Source organism: Salmo salar, chromosome 24 (assembly GCF_965601325.2).
Source record: "Salmo salar chromosome 24, fSalSal1, whole genome shotgun sequence".
Classification (NCBI taxonomy): domain Eukaryota; kingdom Metazoa; phylum Chordata; class Actinopteri; order Salmoniformes; family Salmonidae; genus Salmo; species Salmo salar.
Genome location: NC_138314.1, coordinates 4,194,418 through 4,211,192, shown reverse-complemented (window position 1 = coordinate 4,211,192; position 16,775 = coordinate 4,194,418). Strand labels below are relative to the sequence as shown.

Genomic DNA, 16,775 nt, shown 5'->3' with positions numbered 1-16,775 from the left:
ATACCTATCAAAACCGGCACTTCTTTCGAAGACCACCAACCAACAGGTGGCGCTCCTTTTCAATGCCCTAAACTGGAAGGCAAACCAGTAGAATAGCCACTAAGTTGACTGCAGAGTTGAGGACCTTCACTCACCATCGTCATAGGCAGCCACAGCCACAGTGTTGTTGACCCGGATGTGACTGACGTGAGGTCTGGGGGTGACGTCTGCCGTCAGGGGGCTTGGCTTTAGGAAGGAGGCTGCAGAGTCCCAGTGGAGGGTGTCCCACAGTCTCACGTCCCCTGATGTGTACCTGAGGAGACAAAAAACAATGTAAGGGATGCAAAATTTTATTTTGAAATGACCAGCATGTCTAAGGCTCAGTTTAAACAAGCAGACCAATTCTGATATTTTTTTTCACTAATTGGTCTTCTGAAAAACATTGGATGTTAAAATATCTTATGTAATTGGTCAAAAGACCAATTAGTGGAAAAAAGATAAGAACTGAGGTGCATGTCTAAACACAACCTAAAAAGCATGAGGATGCATCCTCATTTTTCCCATTAGATATGCTAACTGTGAACCATGGTAACCATCCGTGCATTATTATGTGAATATGAGTGGATGTCTGTGTGCTTATGGGCGACATGACAGTAAATGGGTGGGTGGTGATGTGGTTGAAATGTGTGAGTATCTGAGAGTATCAGTCAATTGGAGGCATGGCAGAGATAACACAGCCTTTCCAGGGGGTGGGTATGGTGGCAGCTGAGTCCTTCACAGACGGCCTGGGACGAGCCACGCCACCCCAGGCCCAGCCATATACCCCAGCACCAGCTGCCCTGGGCTGCCTCAGACAGACAGAGCCCCTCTCTGGTGCTGGAGCCTGGAAGTGGTTCAGGATTCGTGCTGAGCTGGGCAGCTGGAGAAAGCTGCAGGCTGACAACCACAGAGAGTGGCACCAAAGGGCTGCTGGATAAAACCTTTCAGCTATTTAGCTACTAACAACACTGTGGCACAAACAACACGGTATGATAGCTAGCTTCCATCCCCTCATTAACTTAAACCACATCAGCTAGCTACTGTACCACCTACTTCAATCAGCATCCGTATCCCAACATGAGGAAACAAGAGACAGAGAGAGACAGAGAGGGGGAAAGGGGGCTAAAACACTCCATCTGACATCTCGGGGTTTGTAAGGAAGGTAACAACAGGCACACACTCTACATAATTACTGCATTATCTTTCAGCCAAGAATCAACAGGAGAAATGTATGCCTCAGCTGGCACTTTTCTTCATCCAAATAATCTCTGGAAACTTCTGACATATCAATTCCAAGGAAGATAACAACCTACAGTTCTGCTTCATCAGTGCATCTACAAGATACTACATAAAAGTGAGAGAAATATTACCTTATGTGTCATTACAAAATGTCCACAAAAACACGACCTTGGTTAAACAAGGATCCTAATTTCAAAGGATTGCTCAAATCTACAATGAGTATCTTTAAAAAATCAGTCATCCAAATCTCTAGATGTGAATAGATGTAGGTAAAAAAAAAAAAATTGCAGCAGCAGCAGGCAGGCCTCTATTGTCTGTGTACTCTGAGTCTGTGTACTCTGAGGCTGTGTCTCAAAATGGAACCCTATTCCCTATATAGTTCACTAGTTTTGACTAGGGCCCGTAGGGGCTCTGGTCAAAAGCAGTGTAATATCTATGTAGGGAATAGGATGCCATTTGGGACACAGGCTGAGAGTTCACCGGGGCCAGGGGAGAATTTAATCAGACCACCCCCTGGGCACTAGCCTCCTGATACAACGTTTACCAGATTCATTTCAGCAGCTGAGTACTCAAGTCACGCTATCATCCTACAGTAATGGGCCCAGTCAGTTTAAGTAGCTTACTTGCAGCAAACATTTTTTTACAACAGGTTGAATTAAAAGAGTTTGAGAAAAAAACAGTTCAAAGACAAGTGGTGGGTCTATTTTAGTACAAAGTCAGTGCAGCAGCTCAATTTCTATCGATCACTGTTTATTGGGCTGAAACCGTGCTGATCACCACAGCTGCTTGCCCCTCCTGACATTAAAAACTAAGGATGGGCATTTTAAATGATTTCACTATTCAAATAATATAATGTTTTTTTTCGGAATCCGGATAGTCTAAATAAAAAATACATATTTTGCTCTACTCTCTTGACCAATCAGAATGATGCAACATGCCACAACAGCAGACAGTGCGCAATTGTTTTCAGGGTACTATATCGCTAGTTTTTGGCTAACAGTAGCCTAGGCTAATAGCAACAGTGAAAGAGAAGTCTGATGTTCTCCATCATATAATGTTGTGTTTTCTGGTGAGTATTTTGCATTGATCTGTGTCAGGTCTTGTGGACCCTGCGTTGGTGCGTGCCTGTAGGCTAATCGTTATTTGAAGTGGGAAAAATACCATACGGTTGTCAGGGCTGACCGGAGGGATAAATGTGCTATGATAGTAAAATGCCCTTTCATGTAAAATGCAACCCATAGAGCATGAGAGAAAATTAGCTTGAAAAGAAAACAATCCCATTGTATGTCCTCTGAACTGTAATCTACATTTACTGTGTGCAACTGTAAACAATGTTCTGTCAAAGCCATGTGACGTCTGAAGCCGTAGTAGCTCAATGTGCCATACATAAATACTACATTCTAAAGTTTGTTGTTTTATCAAATTATGCATTTCAAATGTCATGATATATTCTTGTGTGTAACAAATTAACATGGGCAATTTAATTCAGACAAAGCTTTTCATTGTTAAAATAAGCATTAAAAAAAAGTGTTGGAATACTAACGTCCATTCGGATATCCAGATATTTGATTAACCGTGCCCATCCCTACTAAAAACAGGTTATGTTATATCTTACCCAGCAACAACATAGCTGTCACAGGAACTGACATCACACAACACTTTTCCCAGCTCGTACTGCAGTTGGCTGATTGATCCAACACGATTCTAGGAGTAGGAAGAGAGACACAAAACATGTTATTTCTAGACATCCCTATGTAATTACAATGTTGTTACTATAGTTAATATTTTACAGTTTGATGGGTGTAAGGGCAACTTCAGGTGAAGTGTTGCCAAAGTGTCATCTCAGAAAAGCATTTAGTTAACTGAACCCCTACCTTCCAGTTGGAGCGCACAGTGTTTTCAGAGTTCTTGCAGTCTCGTAACATGCTCTTCCAGCAGGGGGAGTCAGAGACAGAGGCCCCGTGGTGATAACCCTCTGTCTGACACATCCTAAACCACAGCACCTCATCCTCTGCCAGGACCCCCCACGCCTTGCTCACCTGTGAAAGTATCGGAGAGGGTATAATGAATACTCATTGATCATCATAGTAGATTGAACAAAACAATGTAAAGTCAATATTCAGACCTATGTTTCAAGTGACAACAGAGTCATTATGATTTGTATGTGATTGATAATCATAGTTTACCTGAGCACATCGCCCCAGCTCTGTCTGACTGAGGTACTGGAAGATCTTCAGAGCTAACTCGTAGGGCAACTCAATGTCAAAGAAGGGAATGTCATTTGTCTCATTCTGCAAAAATAGGAAAATACCAATGAAATCGAGATCCACACAATGTCTAGTGGTAGGCTACCTCACAAAGACTATCACCCTCATCTTACCAGGTCTTGAATGAATTGATCCACTAATTTGTGACTCTTGTTAATTTTCCTCTGGGGTTGTTGTTGGGAGGAGGTGTTACAGGCGCTTGTCAGACTGTAGTATTGTCTCTTCCTTCGAGTCCTCTCTTCCTGAATCCTCTCCAACAAGGGACTGGTCCTTCCATCTAGCAAGCCCTCGGCTATCGACACATACTCGGGTTGGTCCTCCTTTGGCGTTTTTGCTGCAGACAAAAATGCATCCTGTCCTCCCTTACTGCTCCCCTGTGATGTTGAATCCTGTCTTTTTTCTGGTTCACTTCTGTCCTGACCAAAATCTTCAAAATACCGTTTTAATTTAGAGTCTTCCCGACTTGGTTGAAGAGTAACGTTACAGTTCGAATGCGCCTCGTTTTTAATCGTCAGTTCTTGCTTCCAATGCTCTCTGAACGCCAGAAGCTCGTCTTCTGCCATGTTTTTCTAACATAGTTACAACAACATACATATAGTTGACTTGTTATTTTTAGACAAAATTACAAATTGGTAGGGTTAAATTGTTAGTAGCTGGCTAGGTAACTTAGGCTAAAACTAAAACAAACACTGAAGTCCTGGAACAAAAACTGTCCGACTAGAGAGACTTTGCGGTCTTAGAGTTCCGCGATGTTTAATTCCTCATTGTTTATTTTAGGCGTTGCGAACTGTGGTGGATTATTACAATATTTCATTTAAAAATAGGATAACTGGTACAATTAATAAGATTGACATGAAAATACATAATTATCAAATAGCATAAAATTCCGATTGTGTAAAATTTCTAGGGGCAGTAGCCTGTATTGTACTTATTATTTTCAATCCTATGATTATCCAATTAGACATCGCTATTCGTCCATCCTATCAAACAAAAGGCTCGTCAGATAAGATGAGACGACGTTTTTTAAGAGTTAATGATTACCTCTCTCTTTTGGGAAAAGATGATGTAAACCCCTCACACCATGTGACTCTTTAATCATGAATAACGCGAGGGAGAGAGAGAGAGAGAGAGAGAGAGAGAGAGAGAGAGAGACACATTCCAGATCTGATCCGGACAGTAAAGAGGATAATTTTATATAAGAGCGGATCAGAGGAGGGGACATATAAAGAAGATTGAGCGATTTTTAGAGAAGATGTGCTGGCTCCCGATAGACGAGCCTCTGCCTCTACCCGGCGACGTGATGGTCTGTGCCCAAGGAACCTCACAATGCTCCGGGACCCAGTCACTCGCCTCTCGCCTCAGGTGGATCGGGGATGAGATGGATAAAAACTGGACGGTTGGATCTCGAGATAACAGATATAATGAGAAACTTGGGTTGAAAAGAGAAGCCCACTTTAAAGGCTTTGTATGCACAGCAATACAAATCACCGTCCTCATACTCTTTCTTAGAAAGCGACACCTGTAGATGTAAGTCACTGCAACGGCAAAACCAGCAACAGGTAAGCTTCACAGGTACACATCATATGTTGGTTTGGCTATGAGTAATGCAAACAAACTTGGTTGCGAGTAAAGACGCTTTATTGTCGACCTTCCCTACAATGTTCAGCATATGATTGTGGTTATAGATATTTAATTATAGTTGGTGTGAGATTTAGTTTATTTACAATTGAGTATTTATCATTGCTGATAATTTATTTATACAATTGGGTATGTATCTCAATGAGTGTGTATCATGGAGTTATTCATAAGAACAACTGTGCTGGGCTATTAACTTCTTCTAAATATGATCTAAATGTTTTATTATACGCTCAAAACAATTCATATTTATCCACTGTAGATGGTGCCTTCAGGATCCTGAGGAGAGAGAGCTGTCAGAATATTTGCACTGAGAAAAAGGATGCCAGCCAGCCACAGCCAGCCGAGGTTCAGTGTGCACCGAGGTCATAATGACCCAGTGGCGGTTCTAGACCATTTCAACTGGGGGGGCCAAGCTGGGGCCAGTTGTACTGTTAGAGGGGCCAGTTACATTAGACGTTATTGTTGTCATAACGTTTTGCATATGGTACGATACTGTTGTGTTCCGCCTAAAGCCGCCCCTCTAGAATATGTGTGGGTTAAATTAGTGTTCCGCGTTGCCACTGTCTATTAACGGGTGTAAAAAGAACGATAGCAAAAATTAGTTATGTAAAAATTATTTCATACTCCACATTTAGGGGGTCCAAAATTGTTGTCACAGGGGCACTGCCCACCCCCCCCAGAACCGCTAGTGTAATGACCATGCCCCAAAATCGGCGAGACAGTTAGGAACAGGGTACATTTTTTGTACTTTGTTGGCTAAGGAAAATGTTGTGCTTCGGAATTCATGTGAATTATGTCACAGAGATTAAGTAACATTTTCAGTTCTTGTTTTATGGATATAAGATGTAGTACTGTGTGTTTTTTTATAATTATTTTTAATTACGTCATTTCCCAGTTTATTTTATTGTTTGACTCACTGCTTGGAATTCAGTAGGATTTAACAGACATAAATTGTGTTAGTATCATCACTCACTTTCTGGCGGTTTTTCCGAGAATAGAACGGTGACGTCATCCTCCCTTGGCCGTTACCAAAGGAAAAACGTACTATAATTGCCCACGCGACTGTCATACGTGGACGACCTTAAACTTGAATTATCGATGCACTAATATACGATGTCAATTACCTAACTGAAAAAGCTTATTTGTATAAAAAAAAAATACATGTTTCTACTTTTTAGGCGCCCCGTCCCCTTTGAGCAATCTTGAAATGGTGCTCTGTGGAGAAATAGCACTGTACTTTTTACATACGGTTCTGTAATTTAGAGACCATGCAAAGTCTGGATTCTATGCTTACTAAATATGAAAATCAATTTGTAAAGGTTTTTTTCTGCAGTAATTTTTATTAGGTGAATAATGATGTTAGTTGTATCAAATATTGATAACTAAAAAAATAAGTAAAATCAACTGTTCTATTTTTTGAACTTTTGAAATTGGCTGGGGGCTCAGCATTGTTAAGGCAGATAATGTTTATGAAACCATGCAAGAAATCTTGTGTGCAAAAATAAGGGCATGCTATTCATGTTTACAGTACATAAGCTGTTTTTATATATCGCAAAAACTGTAGTTTTCAATTGCAGTGCTGAATCTGTGTCTTTTATAAAGAATGTGTTCTTTACATGCTATTTAAATTTGTATTACATTGTGAATTCTGTGCTCACTCTGGATAATAAAAGTTTCAAAGTAAAAATGCTTTCATTGTTATGCAAAAAGTAATGACAACATAAAACATTCAACAAATGCTGAACAATACTGCTTCAATCATGGTTTCATTGAAAAATTTGATACATACTGAAAACACACTTGTGTTCGAGTTTCTCAAAAATGTTTTGGTAGGTCTGATTTCATCAAACATAAGCTGTATCTTTACTAGAAATCAGGTGAAATGTATAACATGTAAATTGTTGCAAGAATGGTAACATTAGTGAAAGATCTACGAAATACATCAGCAAATGAGCAATTGATGTGCTGACATAAGCTACCCTGTACAAGAATACTGACCAATACCACACTGTGCTGTGCTGCACGGAGATACGTTCACATTCTATTTCTTTGCAAGGATGGATGAGACAACTGTATAGACTGTAGAGTTTAGACTCAGTGTGGAGTCTAACGGGCAACACAGTAAGGGCATACTAAAATGACTTATTCCTCTGTAATGTCCTCCAGTCTCCTGGAGGCCAATGGCTGTCAATCCCAGCTAGTACATCTGGAAGTGGGCAGAGGTGGGGCCTATGACCACAGGGTGGGCATGTTTGCTCACGGTCTAACCAGAAATACAGGCACTCCTCACAGAACACATGCTAGGGGGGAGAGACAAACACATGGGCTTTACCCTCACATTCACTTTGGTTTACCACAAGGAGTATGCATTGAGTATTGGTCAGTTATTCAATACAGTATTGATCAGTAAGGCCACAGAAAGAAACAAAAGAGTCATTGACATTGACTTTAGCATCAAGCTACACCACACTAAGGGTCATCATTTTTTTATTTATTTCACCTTTATTTAACTAGGCAAGTCAGTTAAGAACAAATTCTTATTTACAATGACGGCCTACCCTGGCCAAACCCTCCCCTAACTCGGACGCTGGGCCAATTGTGTGCCACCCTATGGGACACCCGATCATGGCCGGTTGTGATACATCCCATACTGTTACAGTCGGCTTGTGGTTACCATGGTTAACACCAGCGAATGGTGTTAGAGTAAAGTATGTAGTAGCAGAGCTTATGGTTTGATGTATGTACTCTCACATGCCAGAGAAGAGCTATGGGGTTTCTGAAGTCACCCTGACAAATAGCACGCACATCTCCGGCCTCACTGCACTGCTGGCCCTCACACCATAACTCTATGGGTGATAGAGCATCAGGTAGGCGGTCACAAAGAGACAAAGCTTGTGTTTACATTCCCATACCATACAGCAGGGATTATCAACTAGATTCAGCCGCGGCCCAAATATTTCTTGAGCGGATGGTCGGGGCACCGGAACATACAGTAAATACAAATAATTTGAAGACTGCAAATTGACCACAAGAAGCCCAAACAGATATAATATTTGACTAAAACATAATCATTTCAAACCTTGCGATCATTTGTTTATGATCACGTGTCTCCTTATTATGGAAATACTTGGGAACAGAGTTCCAAATTAAAATAACTGGGAGCTGATTTCCTGGTGTTTTTACCGTTTTTTATGCCCCCCAAAATGTAATAATAATAATAATTCTCAATTTGTTTTGCTCTGAAAACTTGGGGGGCCAAATAAAACACCCTCAGGCCACCAGTTGGGGAACCATGCCATACAGGGTCAACTCACTGTATACAATATCTTCATTCTGATGTTGCACTTTAATACGCTATATGTAGTAAGATGATTCAGAGTGCAAGATCAAGCAAAACCAATTGACAGTTGAAGGTTTACAACTGTAGCTAGTAATGTTATAGGGCAGTGATGTGGGCTGGTATTTGGCCCTGATACTTTTCTTTACAGAAAGTAATCATTTCTCACCTGAGAACTGCAGAGAATTTCCATGGCCTTGCATATGGCTGATACTCGTTAACACAGAGGTCAAACGACTGAAAGATTATCACATTACACAGTCAAGGCACTAGAATCGGGTGCATTAGTGCAGCCCTGGAACAAAAGCCTGCCTCCGGACCAGGTTGGTGACCACTGTATAATATCCTTAAAACATGACAAATTCTCACTCTGAAACATTACAAATTCTTCTCCGAATACAGTGCCCTAGTGATTCCTTTTTTATGATTCCCTTTCTGCTCGACTTAATGACTCAAACCCACCCCCACTTTCTCAAATGTTCTATTCTTTAACCACTCAGTGATGGGCAGTGTCCTGTCCCATTTTGCAATATTCCGAGGACACACCTCTGTGAACAGCTCTGACTCAATTTCTCCAAGTTCTCATGATCTCAATCCATAATACTTTGACAGCTGCACGCACCCATTTACTAGGATGTTTTTGCACACAGCAGCAAAAATAAAGGGTTAAATACATATCAAATCTGTTATTCCATGTAGTGAATTTGTTATTCAATTCATTTTTTTAAATATATTTTTTTTGATACTTCAAGGGGTCTTAAAATTCAAAATCAAATAGCTAAATGATCATCCCCCAGCTTTGACAGGGCTTAGACTTTTATGGGTTAAGAGCAGCACACTGTAAGAGTTTTAAAGCAGCACGCTCCAGACTAAGCATGGCCCCTGGCCTAGGCTTCACAGGCCACAGCTTCTTTCCCCATTGTCCCTTCCTGCCCCTAGTCCTGACTACACACACACACACACACACACACACACACACACACACACACACACACACACACACACACACACACACACACACACACACACACACACACACACACACACACACACACACACACACACACACACACAACCACTTGATATGTCAAACTAAAACTGGACTCCAGCTTGTTTTGTTTCATTAGTGATGCTGACCTCTCAACCTACCAATCAAAGCCTACCCAGCAGTTGGGTACGCCACCGTTATAAGTAATTCCTATCAGCTGCTAAAAGCATGTTTCATTCAATCTTGCTTCAGGTGGCTGCATGGTAATTAGAAAATACATTTCCCTGAAGTGGGAGTGCACCGACAGTGCCAAAAATGTAGCCAACAAGCCATGTTAAAATAACAGTAGAGCAAAGTAAATCAAATACATTTACAACCCACCACAGTATACAGTTAATCAATGCACAAGAGTCTGGCCTGTCTTTTTCTGTAGGCCTCCACTTGTGCCGACTTGCCTGTTTGTGCTTGTGAGATCATTAAATCAGTCCTTCCGTGGATGGAAGAAAAAGCACGAAGCAGAATGATTGGCTGATGTGTGGCCATGACTTCATCGGCTGAAAGTGGGCCACTTGGGCCTGTTTCAGGACAAGGTTTGGTTGGGGCAGAGGGTGGTAGGAAAGGTGGGGGTTGGTTGGTCGGTTGGTTTAGTGGTAGCGTGGCGCGGGTACCCCAGCAGCCGAGGAGGAGTGGGAGCACACACAGCAGTAATGGTTCAGTCCCAGGGAAGGATGACCTCACCTCTGCACCCCCCCCCAGGGAGAAATGAGCTCAGTGGCAGCAGCCTCACTCTCTGATTGGCCTGTTTATCAGCCGAGTCAAAATACACTCTGTGACCCCAACAGGCAAAACCTGCACGCAGATAGAACACCAACAGATAGACAGACACTGACAAATACACACTCTTTCTGTCACCACACCTTGTTATAAACAACACCTTCGCGTGGATAAGACACCAAAATCAACACACACACACGCATACGCACACGCTCCCACATTGTGACCCCCAGGACATAAGTGAAACTTTAATGAATATAAAACACACACAAGCTGTGACCCTCAGGACACCAGAAAATACATTATGAATATAACACACTCACACACAGGCTCTTACCATGGATGTAAAGGCCCGGAGGATCTTGGGCAGAAACAGGGTGAAGTCTTTCAGGCCCATGGTGAAGTACTTGAGAACAAAGTCAGTGATCCCCATCGCCCAGATCAAAGAAGTCAAAGCTGTTGATGTTGGGCTTTGCAAACATCAGGCTGAGGTGGGAAAAAAACAGCAGCGATGAGACATGAAACTTCAGTTCTGTACAGGTTGAGGTTTGATCATGGATAGACGTGATACATTATGTCTAGTCTCTATTGGTTACAAGGGAAACTTTCACATTGATCAACAGAAGATTTAGTAACAAAAATGAACAACGTAACACACATTTCATAAAACAAAACTAAATGTGATAACAGGTGAAATTATAAATAAACAAAATCAATACTCACAGGACACGTAGTCACATGGTGACATATGCCTAAAGACAATGAAAATAACAGAGCATAAAGGACAAAAATGAATGAATAAATTACCACACGCATTCTGTACACACACAGATAAGAAAGAAAACCAAATCAAAGACAACAATGTCAAACAAAAGCAAACGGTTAACCTAATGTATAGGCCTAAACATTCAGTGGTTGACAATGTCACATTTTTATAGTGCCATATGAAGAGACAACCAAAGAAACATGGTTTTACCATACCTGTTGTACAACTCCGCAGCACTGAATGTGTAGTAGAGATACAATATTTTTCTAGATAGGAGCATGATCATCCACAGTGCTACAACCACAGAATCCTGATATGCAGGCAGACAATTAGTAAATAATCAAATGCATTATTAATCAGTAATGTACATATATTCTCACGAGCTGAGCCAGAACCAATTCTCAAGCTAGCTATTTATGTAGACTAGATAACACTCAAGAAATATGCTCAAATGTTTATAAATGTAAAAACCTAAAAACTATAAGAATTATGGTCTCAGATCGAAGTTGTATAAAATGTGAGGATTACCCATAGCGACACCAGGTGCTTGAATGTTGAATTGGCGAAGGAAACGTGCTGGCCGTCCCAGCACACAGCAATACCTACCAGAGAGATACAAAAGAGTTATCAGTCAGTCACACACACTATCTGACACTTCCCAAGTTCCCAAATGTTCCTTATTCCACAAAACAACCAACTCCATTACTTTACAATTACAAAGCAACTACTAAAGTATTAGGCCAAGAAGATGGTTTAGTATGAAAACTCTGTGACTAGGCAACAAAAACATTATAAATCAGAGTAGTAATTTGTGTTTCTACATTGGTATAAGAGTCCCTTTAATTTATTTGTAATCTAAAACCAGTCTTACCCAGCTTGTGCTGAAAACAAACTTTATCTAGGAGGATCAGGAGGAATGGGAATTCCCTCTGCAGCCAGGTGACTATGGACTTCAGCTCTGATATGGCTGGTGCTAGTGTAGAGGGCTCCTCCGAGACCACCTTCCTGTTCCCATGCAGCCGAGTGCAGGAGGGAGGTAGGGCCCACCCTACCTGGGCCCTACCGAGTGCAGGAGGGAGGTACGGTGCTGGAGTGACTGGTGGTGATGAAGTAGCGCGGGCGGGGGTGGTAGAGCCCACCCTCAGTGTGGTTAGGACCCTTTTCCTCCCTGGAGGAGACGGTCATCTGGATGAAGACGTCTTGGGTAGTCCCCAGAACCAGACCAACCGCCTGGAAGTTAGCTGAGGGCACGCCGGACCCAGAGGGAACCCCGACCCCAACCAGGCTGGAGAAGAGCTGCTGGGAGAGGTAGGCGAGTCAGGCTTCAGGCAGTCAAACACGCCTTAGTCCAGGCTGCTTTATGATCCCAGGGTTTGGCTACGGGTCCTGGAGAGCAGAGAGAGGATCAGCTACATCTTTTGACGGTTCAAAGACTGTTGTCTAGTCTATTTCCTGCATTGCCTTTCAATGAATTTGGGTTCCTGAAGTTAACATGTTTTATCTACCTTCCTCGTTAGTGGGAAATGTCAGGTTATAATTAACCTGCAGAGAGGCCCGTGTCCTAGAATGTAGACTCGAACCTTTCTGAGGGCATGCCATCGGTGATACTGCTATGCCTCCTCTGCGTGGCACATCCAGTCCATCCCCATTTGATCCAGGTCTGTGGTGGGGTGCAGACAGACACAGATGGCAACGAGTGAATACGGTAAAAAGCAGCAGGGGTGGTATCGATGGTTGGCTAGCCTTCTATTGCGACATTATAGCTAGCCGCAGATAGATTGTACATGTAAATGGTTTACTGATTTTTCAGATTTATATGGTTGCTTCCTAAATTCATAGTTTTGAAGGAAATTGTTGAGCTCACCTGAATCATCGTTTTATTTATAATTATAATTCCCTTGTTGCACACACCAACTATGTCGTAAGTGAAATTATAAATCGACCAACTAGCGTTCACTTTCCCACCACACCACATCCGATTTTGGAAAATGTTTTGATGGTGGACGTCAGAATGATTTTTGTATTTTTTTTATTTCCGAGGCTTTCTCTGTCATTTCTCTGAAGTGAATGTCAGCAACAGGTGTCTTGTAGAGTTATAGCCAGTTAGTGATTAATTCTTACAGCAGGTTACTAACGTTAGCTAGCTAATGCTAACTCTAGCAGTTGGATGAGTACAATAGCTAGCCCAGTGTCGTTAGCGTGTTCACATGCGAACAAAGCAGTCTTTATCCAAAACGGCTTGCTAATATTTACTTTGTAGCTAGCTACCTAGCACTACGTAAATAGTTTTTACAGCGACCACGTTTTCTAGCCTAGCATTGCTAGCTAGCCAGCAAAATGGGTTAGTTTGCGGTTATGGTGTTGACCAAACAGTTACTCTGTCATAGCCAGACACCCCAGTTGAACTGCAAGTCTCTACTGAACAGTTTATTCAGCTTGCTTGTTATTGGAGCATTCCTGCAATTCAATTCCTCTGGCTGGACAAGGTGGTCGCTGGGATCTCCTAAAGTCATGCCATGGTGCTACGAAAATTACTGAGAAAACGTTGGGTGCTAGGTGTGGTGTTTGGACTTTCTTTGATCTACTTCTTAACCAACACCCTGAAACAGGTATTTAAACTTTTGACATCTCAGATTTATGTCTAGCTCAAAGAACTGGGAAACAGATATTATCTTTGTCTGTACAGGCCTACGTTAGCCTAGACAGAGAGTCTGAGGTCCAGCTCGGGTGGGTATAATTTGTGGAACGTTCTAACAGTAATCTGTAGCAAAAACTTCGTAAAGTACAAGGTTGCCAACAAACGCATACAAAGTAGCATGATCAATTCAGCTAGCTGACAAATAGGCATCAACTCACCACGTAGCTTATTCTTAATGTTTGTCCATAGGCTACCAGAGTGAGGACAGACATTTTACGGAATAAACGTGGTGAGTGAAAAACTTAATTAAATAGCCCGCTCCCTACCTGGTATCTTATTCTGCCGCTATACAACTTAGTATGCGTTGTTTGTTGACAACCATGTTATTTACGAAGTTTTTGAAACAGATTCCTGTTGGAACATTCCACAAATTATACCCACCCTTTGGCTATACAAGACGTGTGAGATGAATTGTGTTCTGTTATGCAGGAGGAGAGAACCCTAAGGGATCGCACCCTGTTGGAGGCCAGGGACCCGGACCACCGGATCCCATGGAAGGTCAGGTTTAACCTGGGCAACAGTAGCAGGCCGATCACTCAGTGCCGGAACTCCATTCAGGGCAAGACGCTGCTCACAGATGAACTGGGTAAGTTATTAACCTAACTGGACTCATTCACTCACTTGTAATCCCTTAGGAAATAATGGCTTTATCTCAATCTGTGTTTCCACGATTCCTTACATCCTGTCTCCTCCCACCGGACCTTCTTCTCCAATGTGTTTTGATGAGAGAGGATTCAAGGAAAGATGAATTAAGAAAAGCCCCTATCATTGAGGTATTATGAAAGACCACTTCAATATTCAAGTCACTGACTAATCCATTGTATGTAATGGTCCACCAGGTTATGTGTGTGAGAGGAAGGATCTGCTGGTGAACGGTTGCTGTAATGTCAACGCTCTGAGCTCCAGACGGTACATCTGTAAAAGTTGTCTGGCCAACGGCTGCTGTAACATCTACGAGTACTGTGTGTCCTGCTGCCTCCAGCCTGATAAGGTATTCAAACTGTGACACTCTTGTTGTGCTGCACCCAATAGCTATTTTTTTTTGTTCCAAATGAGAATTTGCTACTTTTGTATGCACATCTGTTGGATGCATGACTTTTCAGTCAATGGTATTATATCTCTATCTTACCTTTGACCCTTCAACTCTACATTGTTTTCATCTTAACCTTTTGCAGTGGTTGAGTTATAACTAACCCATGTTAGAAATACCAGATTTTGATCTGACCTTTACACCTCTCTCTGATCTCTTCACCCAACTTTCCCTTTCTTTTTGATGTTCTCTCTCTCTCCATCACTCACTCGCCCTCTCTCTTTCTCTCTCTCTCAGCAACGTCTACTAGAGCATTTCCTGAACAGAGCTGCAGACGGCTTTCAGAACCTCTTCACCGCCGTGGAGGACCACTTTGAGCTGTGTTTAGCTAAGTGTCGGACTTCATCGCAGGTATGTTGAGTTGTGTACATGAAACAAATGCATACCTCCCTGACCCTACCCATATGCTTTCATGCAGAGATGGTAAGAAAAACATTCTAATGGTTGTGCTTACCTTCTCATTTTGCTAATGCAGAGTGTCCAACATGAAAATACCTACAGAAATCCACAAGCAAAATACTGTTATGGAGAAAATCCACCTGAACTCCGGCCTATTTGATTGTTCGATCCTCTGGGACCTATGAGACTGTAAAGAAACTAATAATAGTCCAACTAAGAGCCAAGGGACACACCTTGATGCTCCTTGAGAAGACAGGCTTCATCTTGTGCCCCATACTGGCCTTGAACAGTCTGATACCATACAGTGCCTTCAAGAACACCAGAGCAATATACTGTATAGAGGGAGTTTGGCAAACTTTGACTGACAATAACGGACACCATGTTGAACCTTTTGAAGTAATAATGTGAGTAATCGTCTCTACATATGGCTCTGAAGAACACTATCGTAACCTCACAACTATGGACAAATACTTTGTGATTTTTCTATATTATTTACACTTCATAAGTGCATAGCTTCATAACTTCATCAGTGATGATCATCAGGTCTCATTCACTCACCAGTTGGGATTCGCCTCATGCTGCCCATTGTTTAACATCATGGGCGTGTTCATTAGGGCATGCAACTGAAAGTGTTTTAAAACGTTTCGCAACATAACTAAAATGTGGGTTTCTTATTGGTTAAGTCCCTCCCTGTTTAAGTTGTTTTCTTCCATTTGGTGCTAAATGAACATGACCCATGTTATAAAGGTTTTTATTTCAAGCCTGATCAATGTACTGAAGGATGGTATTGGTTAAGTCTTCATTGTTGAGAAACATACTACAAAGAATGTGTCATCACTTGTGTGTAGTTGTGCATGCATATTGACTGATGGCTATTTAATAACGTGACTGAAAGTAATCGGCTCACGGTTTACGTTGCAATGTCTATTTTTCAGATCCTTTCAGAATAATTATCAGTATTGCATTTTGTATAGAAATTGTATCTATTTTACACTATGAAAGAATTCTATATTATGATGACTAAAGACCCTATAGTTTATCTGGGGTCAGAGAGCTGTATCAACATGTAGAATTGGCATATTTTGATTGAATATATGACAAAATAACTTTTTCAACATTGTTTTTTTTCATTGTCAATATACATTTTCTTTCTGCTGTGCTATTGTTACCTATCATTTTGACATGGGTTTGACAGCTTGATCTGCTTTACCATGCTCTGTCCACCTGCCTATGCTATAATTTCCTGGCTACGCAAAGTCCTTGCTGCAGTCAAATGCTACGCCACACCCATGGAAGTTCATCTTTGCAGTGAGTCTGGATCTGATTTGAGTACCTCCCTGACGATGTCTAGAATCAAACACATTCTAACTGTTCGGATCAGTCCCAGAAACTGATGGTTTGGGCCATAGCCAGAACACATGGGTAAAGCAGTGTTTTTCACACTCTGCTGGTTGGTAGTGATGAGCCAATAGCTGATGACTTTGTTTTGTACAACCCCCCCTGATTTTACATCACCACAAACGACTTTAAGGATGGCAGTCTCAGTCTGAAGTATTTAGCG

At 41.8% G+C, this 16,775-nt stretch overlaps 2 protein-coding genes across 7 annotated transcripts in view; one reads left to right on the top strand and one right to left on the bottom strand.

Moving 5' to 3' along the window:
* Positions 1 to 12,668, bottom strand: part of fbxw8 (F-box and WD repeat domain containing 8) — a 73,552-nt gene extending 60,884 nt beyond the window's left edge. For 3 of the 5 annotated variants that reach the window (XR_014382494.1, XM_014171226.3, XM_014171228.3), the window contains exons 1-5: positions 3,638 to 4,255; positions 3,444 to 3,548; positions 3,132 to 3,296; positions 2,873 to 2,961; positions 135 to 292 (exon numbers count right to left, since the gene is read on the bottom strand). Coding sequence is in view for 4 of the 5 variants with exons in the window: in XM_014171226.3 (XP_014026701.2) it covers positions 135 to 292; positions 2,873 to 2,961; positions 3,132 to 3,296; positions 3,444 to 3,548; positions 3,638 to 4,087 (967 nt within the window). In the remaining variant the exon portion in view is untranslated. Of the gene's footprint in view, positions 1 to 134; positions 293 to 2,872; positions 2,962 to 3,131; positions 3,297 to 3,443; positions 3,549 to 3,637; positions 4,256 to 10,598; positions 10,748 to 10,984; positions 11,014 to 11,242; positions 11,338 to 11,555; positions 11,630 to 11,898; positions 12,414 to 12,532 lie in introns of those variants that run through there. The other 2 variants (XM_014171230.3, XM_014171229.3) reach the window with 2 other exon arrangements.
* On the top strand, positions 12,453 to 16,373 carry LOC106585235 (SREBP regulating gene protein). 2 transcript variants are annotated; one of them, XM_045706883.2, is made up of 6 exons: positions 12,635 to 12,732; positions 13,514 to 13,636; positions 14,155 to 14,311; positions 14,565 to 14,716; positions 15,053 to 15,166; positions 15,291 to 16,373. In XM_045706883.2, the coding sequence occupies exons 2-6, from the start codon at positions 13,544 to 13,546 to the stop codon at positions 15,372 to 15,374; spliced, it is 600 nt and encodes a 199-aa protein (XP_045562839.1). In that variant the 5' UTR covers positions 12,635 to 12,732; positions 13,514 to 13,543; the 3' UTR covers positions 15,375 to 16,373. The 2 variants fall into 2 exon arrangements, with proteins under 2 accessions (XP_014026711.2, XP_045562839.1); XM_014171236.2 differs by lacking the exon at positions 13,514 to 13,636 and having other exon boundaries at positions 12,453 to 12,732.
* The last annotated feature ends 402 nt before the right edge of the window (positions 16,374 to 16,775 follow it).

Excerpts from the sequence above, each read along its gene's own strand:
- LOC106585235 (XM_014171236.2), top strand. The coding sequence starts at position 12,640 with ATGCCTCCTCTGCGTGGCACATCCAGTCCATCCCCATTTGATCCAGGT. Across the intron at positions 14,312-14,564 it reads GCTGCTCACAGATGAACTGG|GTTATGTGTGTGAGAGGAAG; the intron begins GTAAGTTATTAA and ends ATGGTCCACCAG. Across the intron at positions 15,167-15,290 it reads AGTGTCGGACTTCATCGCAG|AGTGTCCAACATGAAAATAC; the intron begins GTATGTTGAGTT and ends TTGCTAATGCAG.